Genomic DNA, 18,336 nt, shown 5'->3' on the forward strand with positions numbered 1-18,336 from the left:
TGGGAGTTTGAGGAGAGAGAGCCTGTAACATTAATGACTAATATATCTGAAGCTAGGAGGAAAGAAGGTTTGTTTCATATTTATGAAATAGCTACCATTCCTCTAAAATTTCTCCTATAGTCATTGTGTTTTGATCTAGAATTGTCACAGGATTTCCTGTTGTCTTACCCTTGGAAATGTGGATTGCTTTCAGATGAGGACATTCAATGTGATGCAAATCCTTTGTATCATTACTTTCTGTAGTGGCAAGGAAAAGGCCATATAAGTAAAAATTCCGTCTGTATGTTTTCCTCCCTCTTTTGGTTTGTGTAGAGAGGATATTTGTTATGTAAATGATCATCTTAGTCTATTTCATAATAAGTAGATATATTTGTATATTCATTTGTAAACCTCTACCCACCCTCACATATTGGCTCTTTAAAATTTTACGAGTTAAGAAGGCAAGAATTTTTTTTGTATACTTCCCTTTCATTTTTTAGTGGACGGAGCAAGCAGTGGCACCCTTCAGCTTTTTGTTGATGCAGGGGTTCCTGTGAATTCAGACATGATTACCCATTTTGTGAATGAAGCTCTTGCAGAGACCATTGCTGTCATGCTGGGTGACAGAGACGCCAAGAGGCAAAGTCTTACTGCTACAGGTGTTCCTGGGGATGTTTCAACAAGCGAAACATACTTGCCAGTAAGAGTCACTCCCATTTCATGAGTTCTGGGGAATTTTTTGGATACATTTATTAAAGAACAGTAAAATGGATAAATTTTAAACTAAGATCATGATTTAAGATAAAATTCAATTCCTTGTTGCTATGATTAAAGCAATGTTTTCCTCCAGCACTTTATTTTGAAAGCTTTCTAACATATAAAAAACCAGAAACCAAATTCACTGCCGTTTAGTCGATTCCAACTCATAGTGGCCCCTCCTTGGGTTTCCAAAGCAGAATCACTACGGAAATATATTGCCCAATCTTCCTTCCAAGAAATGGCTGATGGGTTTGAACCACCAGCCTTCTGGTTAGCAGTCAAATGCCTTAGGCACTATGCCCCCAGAGCGCCTACATATAGAACAATTGAAAATACTGTACAGTGGACTGTATTTACATCTGTATACACTTTACCTATGTTCACTAAGTAGAAATATTTTGCCACATTTTCTTTATCTCTCTTTCTATCCAATATAATGAGCCCTGGTAGCACAGTGGTTAAAGCACTTGGCTACTGTTCTGGTTACCTCGTACCACTCTGACAAGAATTATACCACAGATGGGATGGACTTAACAAACAGGAATTTATTCTTACAATTTGGAGGCTTTAAGTCCAAGTTCAAAGTGCCAGGCTCTGAGGCTGAGTGAAAGCCCCTCAACCTTGGGGTCTAGCTCTGCCTCCTGTTTCCGGCCCTCTGAAGCTAGAGGCTTTTCTTCAGTCAGACAGCTGCTGACTGTTGAGGCTGAGAAGCTCCAAGGTTGACAAGTAAAAAGGCACAATCCTGATGTTACCAAACCACACAGCAGGCCATTAATTTAAGTGCATTATAACTCCCAAGGTCGGCAGAGCATATCAGGCTGCTGAGCAACGACAAGGCTATCTACAGGGTCCTAACGTGCCATAGGCTAGAGACCAATCCCCAAGACTTCTCCTTATATACAGGAGGCAGACCACATTCCAAAGGCAGCTACTCAGCTGCTTGTGGTAGATCCCACCATGGAGTTGATTGCCATTCTCATCATGGGGAATAACTAGCACCAGCTGCCCAGCCACTCAACCAGGCCCAGCCAAGTTGACACACAAACATAACTACCACAGCTACCAACTGAAAGATTGGCGATTCAAACCCACCAGCCACTCCACAGAAGAAAGATGTGGCAGTCTGCTTCTGTAAAGATTATACCTTTGGGAACCAGCGGGCACTTCTACTCTGTCCTATAGGGTTGCAGTGAATTGAAATCAACTTGATGGCTGTGGATCTGGTTTTTGGTTTTTATATATCTACTATATATTTAGCCTTAATTTTTTTTTTTTTTTGTGATTGCTTAACCATTTGAAGTTTCAGAAATTATTACTCATGTATCTCCTAAGAACAACTTACCAGAATACAGATTTCATACCCAAGAACACTGATGATGTGTAAATACTGTATAATTAGAGTTCATATTCAAATTTTCCCAAATATTCTAAAAATGTCCTAAAGCTTTTAAATTTGTTTTTTAAATTCAGGAGATAGTCAAGGATCACAAGTTGCTTTTAGTTATTATATAAACTAGTATTTTGGCAGTGTTGATAAAAATTACAAATACAGTGAACTTTTTGACTTCACAGTTCACCTTAGGGAATTTACAGTTAAGTGTATATACCTATACAACGATTTAAGTATAAGATTATTTGTTACCTTTGGGGGTGGAAACTAGTTATGTAGGGAGGCCTGATTTTAACTATCATTCTTTTTTTATTTATTTGTTTTGATTCTCTTGAAGTTTTTATCTTAAAACGTCAGAAGTACAGTCAGTTCCTTTGTTTTTATTGTGGGGTGTGTGTGTGTGTATATATATTTTATATATATATATATTTGCAGAAGGAAATATAGTTCAGAGGTCAGGAATGCATAGGAAAGAAGGACACAGGGAAAAGGTTATGGGGATTGCTATCAATATCATGAAACAAAATCTATATGAACTGTTGTATGGAAAATGAATTTGCTCTATAAATTTTCACCCACAGCACAATTTAAAAAAAAAAAAAAAATATATATATATATATAAAAAACATTTGCCAATTTAAACAATATAGCCAGCTCCTTTTTTAGAAAAAAATAATTTATTATTGTCACTATCATTTTTTGGGACCTTTTGAATTTTGAACCATTTGAATGATTACCTGTTCAAATTAATTTTGAAATGTTGACTTTTCCTTTCCCAGTACTTTATATTTCCATATTGTCTCTATTGTCTTCATCTTCTCTGCCTTTTTTCTTCTCTCTCTCTTTTCACATGTCCTGTTCTTTTGTACCAAAAGGCTGGTTTTTGAGATCTTAGCAATCAGTTAAAATGCTGCCATTCTTCTACGTGTTCTACCTAACTAGCTTGTAGTTTGGGTTTGATCTTCAGCTGTATCTAATAAATATTTCTCTCAGTAGAAAATGTGTCTTAGATTTCTGAGGGACTGCTTCAGAGGCAGAGCTATTTCAGTGGCCTGAAAGTTTCTACAGGTCAATCTTGAGACTAACAGTGAGTCTTCAAAAGCCAAGGCACTTAAGGTTCCATTTGTTTTTGCCCATACATTTAAGTTCTACATAATTTAGGAATTTTATTGCTTCAAATTCTTCTTATTTGGGTGATTATAAGCATGCTTTATCTTTTCATTAATTTACTTCAGGCAAGAGTGTGTACCCCAGTGGCTACCCCACAGCCTACTCCTCCTCATTCACCTTCATCACCTTCTAAGGAGCATGTGTTGGTCAAAACTCCAGATTCATCTCCCTGTGATTCAGGTCATGATGAAGCTTTTCCTGTGAAAGAAGTATTTACTGAAAAAGGTCAAAACTTTATCACTGTAACTCAGTTTTAACTTTTAAAAAAAAGCAACCTGTTGCCATTCAGTCAGAATGAGTTTTAACTTTAGCGACTATAAAATTTACTTTACTACTTTACTACTATAAAATTTCATGATTTGCTTTGTAAGGTGTTTTATAGATTAATATACATATACCTGTTCTTTATTTTTTAGTAAATCATTTTTCTTGCAAAAAAGTAAGGAATTAATTGCAACTTTTAAAATATGTAATCTAATAGACACTTAGACTAATTTAACTATATGGTGGTGTTAAAAGTTTTGGCATTTCAAGGTTTTTTACTTGTACTTTACTATGTTGAGAAATTTTCTAGTTAATGACCATTATAATTATTATCGCCATTGTTTGCATGCCAAAATATTAAGAGAATTCTGAAATAGCATATTTTGCCTTCCTATGGAACTTTTTTGGAAGTCTGGGTGGTGCAATGGTTAAAGTGCTTGGCTGTTAAACAAAAGGTTAGTGGTTCTAATCCACCAGCCACTCCATGGGAGAAAGATGTGACAGTCTGCTTCCATAAAGAAAAACCAAAAAAGAAAACAAACCCACTGCCATCAAGTCAATTCAGACTCATAGGAACCCCTATTGGATTTCTGAGGCAGTAAATCTTTATGGAAGTATATTGCCCCATCTTCCTTCTGTGAATTGGCTGGTGAGATTGAACCACTGACCTTCTGGTTAGCAGTCAAATGCCTTAGGCGCTGCACCACCGGAGCTCCTTCCCATAAATATTACAGCCTTGAAAATATTGTGGGACAGTTCCACCCTATCCTATAGGGTCACTGTGAGTCAGTTGACTCAAAGGCAACACGTTTGGTTTTTTGGTGGAGTTATTTACTGATATTTTTCTTCTTTTAATTTTTAGGAAATGATATACCTGCCACAACACTTGTTAATACACCAACAGTTACTCCTGCTACTACACCTCCTCCAGCAGCAGCTCTTACCCCAACTTTGTCAGAGATTTCCATTGATAAATTGAAGATATCAAGCCCAGAGCTTCCACAACCATGGGGTGATGGAGACCTGCCTCTGGAGGAAGAGAATCCTAACTCTGTTAATGAAGAACCTATTCACCCAAGAGCTATGTAAGCAGTAACATATTTACTTATTGGTAACTATATAGTCCATCTTACGCCTGACTTATGTTTCCCATCAGGATGCATTAGATATGATAAATGAAGCTCTAAAAGCACAGACTACTTTAGAAGAAAGAAGTTTCATAAATTGTTTTTGGAAATCTTTATCAAATTTATTTATAAATAAATAAATAAATATACTTCTTACTTTTAAAGCATAGTGGTATAGTGGCTAAGGCACTTGACTGCTAACCAGAAGGCTGGCGGTTCAAACCCACCAGCCACTCCTCGGAAGGAAGATGGGGCAATCTACTTCCGTAGTGATACTGCCTCGGAAACCCAAGGAGGGGTCGCCTTGACGGCACATAACAGCAACAACAACAACAACTTACTTAAAGGTTTGACATAGATTAAAATAAAGCTTTCTATCATATTATTAATAAAACATTTTCTTCCAGTATGGATTTTCATTTATTATGGTCAGTTAACTTTTATATTTCTGTATATCCTCATGTGGATTTATTTTATATGGAAGAGCATCCAAGATAGTCTATGATTAAAGTGTGAAAATGGTTTTAGAAACATAAATCTTTTTTGTTAATGATATTTAATTAACAATTAATTATAGAAATAATTAATTTATAGTAAATTATAGAAATACTTTGCTAAAGGAGAATTAGTACCTTTGACTCTGTTTTTTATATTGACATGAGTATAGGCTTTCACTGACTTAATAAGTTGAAAATATGTCTTTATCTTCTTAGTGTTATGTCTGTGGCTAAGGATGAAGAACCTGAGAGTGTGTATTTCCCTGCTCCACCTGCACCTGTAGAGCCAATTCCCTTGACACCATTTCCTGATGCTGCCAAGGCCCCTTCCTCCATACAGATGCCCAGTTCAGAGTCATCTACACTGGAGAGCACCTTAAGCATAACTGTCACAGAAACTGAAACTTTAGATAGACCCATCTCTGAAGGAGAGATTTTATTTAACTGTGGTAAAAAATGGGCTTCCAAGAGTAAGTTAACTTGTATCAATTGATTTCACTGATTATAATAATTTTCTAAGTAATACTTTTCTGTTTTATAGTGTTTTTACTTAATTTTCAAGACTTAACATGGTATTAGAGTCCCTACATGGTACAAATGGTTAATAGTCTTGGCTGCTAAAGGAAAGGTTGGAGGTCCAAGTCGGCCCAGAGGTTCCTGGGAACAAAGGCCTGGGATCTGCTTCTGAGAAACTAGCCATTAAAAACCCTGAGGAGCACATTTCTACTCTGACACATACAGGTCACCATGATTTGGAATCAACTCAAAGACACCTAGTTTGGTGCTGGGTTAACATGGTAATGGTAGAAAGAATATGGACTTTGGAAAAGTTAATTAACTTTTTTGATCCTTAGCATCAGAAAGTAAAATATCCCCCATAATTCCATATTTTTCAGAGATAATATCACTCTAGTAGTTTGTGTTACACCCTCCTAGTCTTTTGGAAAATATTTTTTTCTACACCGATACAGACACATAAATATAAATATATGTGTATTTGACTTTGAAAATACCATCATACTATATATACATACTGTTTTGAAAACTGAATTTTCATCTAATCATATACAGACATCTTCCTATGTCAATATATATACCTCCCCACACCCCCACTACCATCAAGTTGATTCCAACTCATAGAGACCCTATAGGGCACAGTAGAACTGCCCTATAGAGTTTCCACAGCTATAAATCTTTATTGAAGTAGACCGTGTCATCTTTCTCCCATGGAATGGCTGGTGGTTTCTAACTGCTGACTTTGGTTAGCAGCCAAATACGTTAACCACTGTGTCACCAGAGCACCCTGATACATACAGGTGTACCTCATTTTTTATGGCTATTTATTTATTTACTATTTTAAGGCTGTTTAGACATTGCTATATGATGGACATTTATATTATTTTCAATGTTTTGTTATATACACAGTTCTCCAGTGACCATCCTTGCACATATAACTTTGTGCACTTATCTGATATCTTCCTTTAGAATAAATTCCTAGAAGTAGAATTGCTGAATCTATAAATCTACCTTTAAAAGCTGATACTTTGCCAATGTGATCTCTAGAAAGATTAATCAGTTTTAATTATACATCAGCAGTTTCTGAGAGTGCCCATTTCTCAGTTTCATAGCTACAATTGAGACATATATTTTTTACTTTATCTGGTATTTGAAAAAAAAAAAAAAACAACAACCAAATTAGACCCACTTCCACTGAGTCAATTCTGACTCACAGCAACCATATAGGACAGTGTAGAACTGCACCATAGGGTTTCCAAGGCTGTAAATCTTTATGGAAACAGACTACCCTATCATTTTCCTGTGGAGTGGCTGATAGATTCGAACTGCCAACCTTTTGGTTAGCAGCCGAATGCTTTAACCACTGTACCACCAGTGCTGCTTATTTTTCTGGTTGGTAAAACAAAAATATAAAAATCTCATCTTTGTTCTAAATTGCTTCTTTTTTTTAAACTGGTAAGGTTGAGTAGCTTGAGAATTACTTGTTATGAACTCTGTCAGTATTTCTGTTGTATAAGTTTAAATGTAATATTCTATGTCTTCATGGTCAGATGATTAAATTTTTTAGTTTGTTTCTTATTTTCTTTAAATGTTTACATTTTAATTTTTAGTTTTAGGAAATGGGGAAGTGTATCCGACAAACCTAAATGATAGCTTATCCAGTACTCTACATGATGCGCTTGAAATGGTAAGGAAAGATTGACTCAAAAATTGGATTCTGATGTGAAGAATAATCATGATGAACTTGCCATTGATTAGGTTATTTTCTCATTTATTTCAGTTATAGACACAAAAGTCAATGTTCATGATGGAATTTAAGGTTTCTTGCACCTTTTTTTTTAAATTGAGGTGAAATTCACATAACAAAATTAACCATTATAAGTGAACAGTTCAGTGGCATTAGCATTCAAAGTATTTTTGCAACCACCATCTCTCTGTAGTCCTAAAGCCTTTTCATCACCCTAAAAGGAAACCTTGTATTCTCCATTCTTCCCTCTCCTGAATCATGCACATTTCATAATGTAATTTTATCTTAACTATAAGAATGAAAAGAAAAAATTGTATTTTTAACCTCTTTGCTTCCAGTAGTTGAAAAATACGTGGTTAATTATGACATGAAATACAGCTTAGTACAGATTGTCACTTGGATATATTGCATTTAAAATATTTTAAGCAGCGTCTTAACCATTTAAATCAACCCTCTTATAGTACATTTATTATTTTACCCTAACCATAATTGTAATTCTTTGTGCTAGAAAAGAATTTAATGGCTTTGTTAAAAACCTGAAATAAGATCCAGGGGTACTAAACCTTCCTAGTTATTATGTAGCTTTGTGGAAGAAAAAACTGTCAGTTAAAAATATATATATATTTGTTGTTGTGATGTGCTATCGAGTTGGATCCGACTCATAGCAACCCCTCCTTGGGTTTCTGAGGTGGTATCACTATGGAAATAGATTGCCCAACCCTCTTTCTGAGGAGTGGCTGGTGGGTTTGAACCGCCAGCCTTCTGGTTAGCAGTCAGATGCCTTAGGCACTATGCTATGTCAGAGTGTTATCTTTTTGCCATTACTTATTCAGTCTGTATACTGAGCAAATAATCCAAGAAGCTAGACTATTGAATTATATGAAGCTCATATATATATGGAGCTTTGGTAGCACAGTGCCTAAGGCGTTTGACTACTAACTAGAAGGTTGGTGGTTTAAACCCACCAGTTGCTCCATGGATAAAGATACAGCCTTGAAAACCCAGTGGAGGTTGCTATAAGTTGAAATGGACTTAGTGGCAGTGGGTTTTTAATCACAATAAGTGCATTGTATCATAAATATTGTGTAGAAATGATAGTAGGAATTTTTTGTAAAAGCTATTAAGGAATTGAAATCTTCTTTACTTTTTATATATTTTCTAACAACCTAAGCGAGGAAAGGAGAGCTCTGGTAGCATAGTGCCTAAGACACTTGACTGCTAACCAGAAAGCTGGCATTTCAAACCCACCAGCCACTCCTTGGAAGGAAGGTTGGGCAATCTACTTCCGTAGTGATACTGCCTGGGAAACCCAAGGAGGGGTCGCTATGAGTCAGATCTGACTCCATGGCACATAACAACAACAACAAGAAACAAGGAAAGGTAATCTCATTTAAGCTTAGGTGTGGAATTGCTTTGTGTGCTGCATAAATATGCAGCAAGAACCTGTGAACTGAAAAATTGATGACACTGTCAAGCATACTTAGGAATCACTGTATTTTTGCATATTTTGATAATAAATTTCCAGCTTAAATTTAACCAGATTACTTTATACTGTTTTTTGTATTTGAGGTAAACCTAAGAGGTTTATATATGTATAAGGGTTACAGTGAGGTGGAATGAAAGCTAAATGGAGAAAAAATAAGAATCCACCTTCTTTCTGAAAAGTTCTAATATGATAAAAATTTTTCTTGTATTAATGGTATGTACATTTCTTCTAGGAAGATGATTCTCTTAGTGAAGGACAAGTGATTAGGATGCCCCATAAAAAATTTCATGAAGATGCAGTTTTTTCTCTTCTTGCTAAACAAAACCAGAAATCATTGATTTCACAGCAAGCAGTCTGTCATTCAGAGGTACTTTTTAACCTTAATGATGTTTTTAATTAGTACTAAATATAAGAACAAAATAGCAAATATTCCAGTTTTTAGGTAAAGCATGCTAATATTTGTTCAGTGGCCGGCTTTGTAGCAAGTTTAACTTGAAATTATAGAGCTATAGAATTTTGTATAATTACATAATTACTGTCATTACAGTACAGTGCAATAACTGAAAGAAATTGAGACTGTTCCATCCTCTCTGTGGATAAGGCACTTGACTGCTAACTGAAAGGTCAGCGGTTCAAACCCAGCAGGTGCTCCATGGAAGGAAAAACAGGGTGATTTACTTCTATAAAGATTTACAGCCTTGGAAAGCCAGCAGAGGTCGCTGTGAGTCAGAAATGATTCGGTGGCAGTGAGTTTGGCTTTTTTGGTTTGGTTCTATCCTTCTTGTTGAAAAAACTGAAGCCCTGTTAAATTATTGATTATGTTAAATAATTTATGAAGATCATCATTTGTTTGTTCTTTCTGAAACCATTTACTAAGTACATATGCCAGATACAATCTTGGAAATATAAAGATGAATGAGTTATTACCCCTACCTTTAAGCAGTTTACTGTCAAATAGGAGATGAGCTGTTAAACAAGTCATTACAGTACAGTGCAATAGCTGATCAAATAGCTGCATTTACAAGTGCTGTATGAAACACAGAGCAGGGAAATCTCTACTTGAAGTTAAATGACACTTTATAGAGGATATGATATTGACCTGAGTCTTTAAAAACTGTGAAGAATCTCACCAGGCAGCAGTGAAAAAGAAGGAAATTTTGGAAGAAGAAATAGAATATGTTAAGGGTTATGAGGCAGGAAGGATTAGGGCATATTTAAAAACTTGAAAATCTGTGTAACTAGAACTTTAGATAAAGAGTCTGAAGAAGTAGGTTGAATCAGATGATCATAAAGATCTTTTCAGGCCTTTAAAAGTCTTACACTTTAGTACTGTGGAGCCCATTAAAGTTTTTGAGCAAAGGATTCACATGCTAAGATATTTGGAAAGGCATGTGGACAAATGAAGGAGAGATGGGAAATCTGAGGACACCATTGGAGTAGACCAGGCAAGAGAGAATAAGAACACGAGCAAAGAAGGTTACAATAAAAATAGAAAGGAGAGATATTTAAATTTACAAAACCAAACCAAACTCACTGCCATCGAGTCTGATCCGACTCATAGCGACCCCTCCTTGGGTTTCCCATGCAGTATCACTACGGAAGTAGATTGCCCAACCTTCTTTCCGAGAAGTGGCTGGTGGGTTTGAACTGCCAGTCTTCTGGTTAGCAGTCAAATGCCTTAGGCATTATGCCACCAGAGGGGTTTAAAATTGTTCATTGATTGAGGGAGAAAAATTTTTAAAAATTAATCCTGAGGCTTTTCACTTGGGATCCAGGCAAGGTGGTTATGTAGTTGGTGAGTTAGAAATGCAGAAAGAGAAGTGCCAAGTTTTGTGGGGAAGATAATGAGTTGATGTATTGAATTAAAGTGCTTAAGGGAAGATGTTTACCTTTTGCATATTGACTATGCAAAGACTGTATGGATCATAACAAATTATGGATAACATTGCAAAGAATGGGAATTCCAGAACACTTAATTGTGCTCCTGAGGAACCTGTACATAGACCAAGAGGCTGTTGTTTGAACAGAACACAACTGGAAAAAATCAGGAAAGGCATGCATCAGGGTGTTATCTTTTTGCCATACTTATTCAGTCTGTATATTGAACAAATAATCCACAAAGCTGGCCTGTTGAACTATATGAAGAAGAATGTGGCATCAGGATTAGAGGAAGACTCATTAACAGCCTTGCTTGCTGAAAGTGAAGAGAACTTGAAGCACTTATTGCTGAAGATCAGAGAGTACAGTCGTCAGTATGGTTTACGCATCAACATAAAGAAAACAAAACTCTTCACAGGTGGACCAGTAAGCAACATCATGGAAATGGTGAAAAGATTGAAGTTGTCAAAGATTTCATTTTACTTGGAACCACAATCAACACTCATCAAATCAGCAGTCAGGAAATCAGATGTCATATTGTACTGGGCAAATCTGCTGCAAAAGACCTCTTTATTTTTCATTTTTGTTTATTTAATTTTTTTGCAGTGTTCCCACCCCTGGTAACCAACAAAGAAAATTTCCTCCCATATATAAACCTTTCCTTGACGTTTTGCAATAGTGAAGTAATACTGCAAAAGACTTCTGTAAAGTATTGAAGTGCAAAGATGTCATTTTGAAGACTGAGATGTGCCTACCCCCAAAACCAAACCAAACTCACTGCCATGGAGTTGATTCCAACTCACAGTGACCCCCTTTGTGTTTTCGAGGCGGTAAATCTTTATGGTAGTAAAAATTGCCCCGTCTTGTGCCTAACTCAGGCCATAGTATTTTCAACCTCATGTGCATGTGGAAGCTGGACAATGAAGAAGGAAGACTGAAGAAGAATTGATGCCTTTGAATTGTGGTGTTGGTGAAGAATATTGAAAATACTATGGACTGCCAGAAGAATGAACAAATTTATCCTGGAAGATAGATTTATGAGCAGCCGGAATGCTCATTGTAAGTGAGAATGGCCAAACTTCATTTCACCTACCTTGGTCATGTTGTCAGAAGGGACCAACTCCTGGAGAAGGATATCATACTTGGTAAAGTGGAGGATCAGCGAGGAAGGGGAAGACCCTCAACAAGATGGATTGATACAGTGGCTACAGTGATGGGGTCAAGCATAACAAGGATTGTGAGAATGGCACAGGACAGGGCAGTGTTTCATCTGCTGTGTATAGCATTGCTATGAGTTGGAATTGACTCAACAGCACCTAGCAACAGCAACGACAAGGAAAATCCACATGGAAATGTATAGCAAACTCACTCAGGATGGTTAATAATGTAGCTGGGACTAGAATTATTGATCTCTCTGTGGTTCTCTTTCAGTTGTATTAGGATGTCTCTATCTGACCACATGTGAAAGTAGCCTTAGCTCTGAAGCTGGAGATCAGGGCTGGAGATCTAAAGACTATACAAGACCCAAAGAAGTGGCTGGATTTATTTTCTAGTAATTTTAATTTTTATTCTTAAAAATTTAAATGATTGGGAAAGGAAGAGGAGAAGAATTTAGTAATAGAAAAAAAAAATTAACTTCTGCCTTCCTACTGAAAAAAAAATTCACTTTTTTTGTAACTTCAGTTGGCTATTGGCCAAAATTTTACTTGGAAGATAATCATTATGATGTCTATGTTGCTAAAATCAAGATAGTATCCTTATAACTAAAGACCAAGCTTTAGTTTCTATCATTAGTGCTTTAAATTATTTTAAAATAGTGTATTAAATTGTTAGCAAAATTTGGAGTGTTAAACAGGTAATGGTTATTTTACTTCATAAAAAAATGAAATATTAGTATAGATTCTAGTGCTCGAAGCCTTAATAAACTAACTTTTTAAACTTAACCTTCAAATTGAATATATAAAGCATAAAAAGCTCTTTGTAAACTACCCTTCAAGCAGTCAAGTAGTATAGACCATGGTATTCAACAAATATTTCCTGTTTTGAGTTGGTTTTATTATTGTGATTTTGACAGCCATTTCATCTTTTCCTAGGACTTGGAAAATGGTGTGGGTGAAGTTAGTGAAGGACAGCGGCCCAGACTGACCGCAGCAGCAGAGAACCTCTTAATGGAACATTCTGCCTATAGGCGGCAGCCTATCGCTAATGCAGAGTCTTTGGATCAAAAAGATGAGCCTAAACCATTATCTCAGCAATTTGACATAGTTTCAGGTATACACCAAAATGTTTTTTCTTGAGGTATCATCTGTTACTCACTTTGAATCTCATTGTACTTTCTTTGTACTGTTTCCATGCTAAATGTTTTATTCTACTTCGTATTGTAATCTATAGTAGTGTTCCTAATATGAACTTGAGAAAGTAGTAGTATTTGCAGGTAAGGACCTGTAAAATTTCTTCATTAAAAAGGATATTCATAGTTGAACTGTTTGCTCATGGCATATAGCAGAGTTTCCCTAAATATGAGATTCATATATCAGGGTTGGTACATTAACTACTGGGTGGTGTATGAGATAATTTAGGTAATACACATATGAACATTTAAAACTTTGAATAGTGATATATTACTTTTAATATACTTATTCAGTCTGTACCCTGAGCAAATAATCTGAGAAGTATGAAGAAGAACACGTCATCAGGGTTGGAGGAAGACTCACTAACAACCTGTGATGTTTAGATGACACAACTTTGCTTGCTATAAATGAAGATGACTTTAAGCACTTACTAAGGTCAAAGACTACAGCCTTCAATAGGGATTACACTCAACATAAAGGAAACAAAAACCCTCATAAGTGTACCAGTCAGAAATATCATGATAAATGGAGAAAATGTTGACGTTGTTGAGGATTTCATTTTATTTGGATCCCCAGTCAATGTCCATGGAAGCAGGAGTCAAGAAATCAAACAATGTATTGCATTGGTCAAATCTGCTGCAAAAGAATTCTCTAAAGTGTTTGGAGGCAAAGATGTCACTTTGAAGACTAAGGTACACTTGACCCAAGCCTTGGTATTTTTAATTGCCTCACAAGCACATGAAAGGTAGATGGAGAGTAAGGAAGACTGAAGAAGTTAATGCCTTTGAATTGTGGTGCTGGTGAAGAATACTGAAAATACTATGACCTACCAGAAAATGTGGGATGATGTAGTAAAGGTTATGTGTCAACTTGGCTGGACCTCATTGAGTGGCTGGGCTGCTGGTGGTAGTTATTCCCCATGATGAGACTGGCAATCAGCTCTATGGTGGGATCTGCCACAAACAACTGAGTAGCTGCTTTAGGGATGTGGTCTGCTTCCCATATATAAGAAGCAGATTTGGGAATGATCTCCAGCTTATGGCATGCTTGAACCCTGCATATAGCCAAGTTGCTATTCAGCAGCCTGCCATGTTGCTCTTCCAATCTTGGGACTTTCAACAGACTTGAATTAATGGCCTGCTGTGTGATTTGGTAACATCAGGACCATGTCTTTTCACTTGTTAACCTTGGGTTTGTCAGCCTCAGCAGCTAGCAGCTGCCTGAATGAAAAGATGCCCCTCGCTTCAGTGGGCTGGGAGCAAGAGGCAGAGCTGAAGCCTAAGGTCGAGGGGCTTTCACCCAGCCCCTAGAGTCTGGCACCTGGAATTCTGACTGGTAACCTCTGAAATTGTAAGAGAATAAACTGTTTGTTAAAGCCATCCCATATGTGGTATATTCCTTTCAGAGTGGCACTAGGTAACCAAAAAGAGATGACATCAAGAACATCATCATAAATGAAGAAAACAAAAGGTCATTAAAAAGGCAGGAAAGGAAGAAAAGACCAAAATGGATGTCAGAAAAGACTCTGAAACTTGTCCTTGAGCAGAGAGTAGCTAAAGCAAATGGAAGAAATGACAAGATAAAAGAGCTGAACAGAAGAATTCAAAGAGCAGCTCGAGTAGACAAAGCCAATTACTAAAATGAAATGTGCAAAGACCTGGAATTAGAAAACCAAAAGGGAAGAACATGCTCAGCATTTTTCAAGCTGAAAGAACTGAAGGAAAAAATTCAAGCCTCGAGTTGGAATATTGAAAGATTCTATGGGCAAAATACTGAATGATGCAGGAAACATCAAAAAAGAAAAAAAAAAAAAAGATGGAAAGCATACAGTCACTGTACCAAAAATAATTGATATTCATCCATTTCAGGAGGTGGCATATGATCAAGAACCAATGGTACTGAAGGAAAAAATCAAAGCCGCACTGAAGAAGTTAACAAAAAACAAGACTCCAGGAATTGACAGAATACCCATTAAGATGTTTCAACAAACGGTACCACACTGGAGGCACTCACTTGGCTACGCCAAGAGATTTGGAAGACAGCTACCTGGCCAACTGACTGGAAGAGATCCATATTTGTACCCATTACAAAGAAAGGTGATCCCACAGAATGTGAGAATTACCAAACAATATCATTAATATCATACGCAAGTGAAATCTTACTGAAAATAATTAAAAAACGGTTGCAGCAGTGTATTGACAGAGAACTTCCAGAAATGCAAGCTGGATTCAGAAGAGGAGACATGGATTGAGGGATACCATTGCTGATGTCAGATGGATCTTAGCTGAAAGCAAAGAATAGCAGAAAGATGTTTACTTGTGTTTTATTGACTTTGCAAAAGCATTTGATTGTGTGGATCATAACAAATTATGGATAACATTGAGAAGAATGAGAATTCCAGAACACTTAATTGTATTCATGAGGAACCTGTATATAGACCAGGAGGCTGTCTTTCGAACAGAACAAAGGGACGCTGCATGGTTTAAAATCAAAAAGGGAGTGTGTCAGGGTTGTATCTTTTCACTGTACTTATTCAGTCTATATGCTGAGGTCACTTTTTTTGTAACTTCAGTTGGCTATTGGCCAAAATTTTACTTGGAAGATAATCATTATGATGTCTATGTTGCTAAAATCAAGATAGTATCCTTATAACTAAAGACCAAGCTTTAGTTTCTATCATTAGTGCTTTAAATTATTTTAAAATAGTGTATTAAATTGTTAGCAAAATTTGGAGTGTTAAACAGGTAATGGTTATTTTACTTCATAAGGGTTACTTCATAACCCTTAACCAGACTATATGAAGAAGAACGTGGCATCAGGATTGGAGGAAGACTTGAACAACCTGCGATATGCTGATGACACAACTTTGTTGCTGAATGTGCGGATGACTTGAAGCACTTAGTGGTGAAGATTGAAGACTACAGTCTGCAGTATGGATTACATCTCAATATAAAGAAAACAAAAATCCTCACAACTGGACCAATAAGCAGCATCATGATAAATGGAGAAAAGATTGAAGTTGTCAAAGACTTTGTGTTACTTGGTTCTACAACAACACCAATGGAAGCAGCAGTCAGGATATCAGGCGATGTATAGCACTAGGCAAATCTGCTGCAAAAGACCACTTTCAAGTGCTGAAAAGCAAAGATACCTCCTTGAAGACTAAGGTGCGCCTGCCACAAGCCGTTGTATTTTCAGTTACCTCATATGCATGTGAGAGCTGGGCAATGAGTAAGGAAGAGCGAAGAAGAGTCAATGCTTTTGAGTTGTGGTGTTAGCAAAGAATGCTGAAAGTGTTGTGGACTGCTAAAAGAACTAACAAATCTGTCCTGGAAGAATTGCAGCTGGAATGCTTTTTGGAAGCGAGGATGGCCAGACTTTGTCTCACCTACTTTGGTCATGTTGTCAGAAGGTACTTGTCCCTGGAGAAGAATATGCTTGGATTGGAGGGTCAGCGAAAAAGAGGAAAACTCTCAACAAGATGGATTGGCACAGTGGCTACAACAGTGGGCTCAAACAGGAGTGATTGTGAGGATGGCATAGGACTGGGCAGTGTTTTGTTCTCTCGTATATGGAGTTGGTATGAGTTGGAACTGACTCTCTGGTACCTAACGACAACATACTTATTTCAGTATATACTAGAAAAATATAACTAGCATATCAAAACTGTGATTTAACAGATCTTTTTGTTTGGGACAAAGCTAAATTAGGGAATATTGTAGGAATCCAATCTTTACGCAGTGTGAATTACAGACATTGCTCAGTGCATTCAGGCCTTCACTAAGGTTTCTGCTGTAACACTTTGGAAATAAGAGAATACTGATCACTGATTTTTCTGTGCCCATTGATGCATTTACGTGAAAAGAAACTTCCAGTGGAATGCAGATTTTCGAGAATCAGAAAAAGAAATGTCTGAAGTTTGAAAAACATTGGTAAAGAATGTTTAGAGTGGCAGCTTTTATGTTAGGTGAACAACTTTTATTATTCAGGATGGAGAAGAATTAAAGACTGAATTTTCTATGGGAGTAAATATAAGATTGTAATTATTTCTCACTGTGTGCACAGAGAGTATTAAATGTTTTTTACATTCTTTCAAATTAATAAAATTCAAAGTGCCATAAAATACAACGTCTAGCTAACTATGCAAATTGAAACTAAACAAAATTGCCACTAGATGGCTCTCACTGATCTCTTGAGAGCTGCTAGTACTTGGAACAACTAACCCACGCCACTGAGTCTTTCCTGACTCATGTTGTTGTTGTTGTTGTTATGTGCCATTGCGTCAAACCCGACTCATAGCGACCCCTCCTTGGGTTTTCGAGGCAGTATCACTACAGAACTAGGATTGCCCAACCTTCCTTCCAAGGAGTGGCTGGTGGGTTTGAACCGCCAGCCGTCTGGTTAGCAGGCAAGTGTCTTAGCCATTATGCTACCAGAGCTCCCCTTCCTGACTCATAGAGACCATATAGGACAGAATAGAACTGTCACTCCCCCTCCACCCACATAGGATTTCCTAGGACATAATCTTTATGAAAGCATGGAGAGGCTTTCTCCCATGGAGAGGCTGGTGGGTTCGAACCAGTGACCTTTCAGTTAGCAGCTGAGCTCTTTAACCACAGTGCCACCAAGGCTCCTTCTGAAAACAATTAGGTACTTGTTAAATTGTTATAGAATGAAATCCGTGGGGGTATATCCTATCCATCTCTGCTTTTATATCTCTGGTAGCACCTAGCAGATTACCTATAGTATAGTACATTTCTTAACAATACGTAAACTTAAGTATTTGTTTAATTGAAAAAATAGTAATATGGCATAATACAAGATTGAACATAGATATGAGGCAGTACGGTAGAGTGGCTAGGGGCTTGGGCTTTTGGAGTTTCACAAATGGGATTGAATTCCAATTCTGACACTTACTAGCTCTCAGGTTGGATTAAATGACAGAAAGATGCAGAATCAGCTTTGGAGAGTTGCCTTGGGAACCCTAAAATGTCAGCTGGTATTTTTCATGAGTTACAAGGATCCGGAGTATACTATGTAATCTCAACTCTTCATTTACTCAGAAAACTTATGTTAAATACCTACTATTTACTACTTTTACTTGGTGGGAGCTCTGGTAGCGTAGTGCCTAAGGCACATGACTGCTAACCAGAAGGCTGGTGGTTCAAACCC

The 18,336-nt window shown here is 37.0% G+C and overlaps 1 protein-coding gene across 1 annotated transcript in view; it reads left to right on the plus strand.

The window, feature by feature from the left end:
* The window catches only part of KIAA0586 (KIAA0586 ortholog), a 151,040-nt gene that overhangs the window by 53,316 nt on the left and 79,388 nt on the right, over positions 1 to 18,336 (plus strand). The window contains exons 19-25 of the mRNA XM_042782432.1: positions 480 to 679; positions 3,364 to 3,523; positions 4,425 to 4,647; positions 5,403 to 5,656; positions 7,313 to 7,389; positions 9,168 to 9,302; positions 12,907 to 13,098. Coding sequence (XP_042638366.1) covers positions 480 to 679; positions 3,364 to 3,523; positions 4,425 to 4,647; positions 5,403 to 5,656; positions 7,313 to 7,389; positions 9,168 to 9,302; positions 12,907 to 13,098 — 1,241 coding nt within the window. The remainder of the gene's footprint in view (positions 1 to 479; positions 680 to 3,363; positions 3,524 to 4,424; positions 4,648 to 5,402; positions 5,657 to 7,312; positions 7,390 to 9,167; positions 9,303 to 12,906; positions 13,099 to 18,336) is intronic.

This window comes from Orycteropus afer, unplaced genomic scaffold, assembly GCF_000298275.1.
Source record: "Orycteropus afer afer isolate SDZICR_OR568_19922 unplaced genomic scaffold, OryAfe1.0 scaffold00314, whole genome shotgun sequence".
Classification (NCBI taxonomy): Eukaryota; Metazoa; Chordata; class Mammalia; order Tubulidentata; family Orycteropodidae; genus Orycteropus; species Orycteropus afer.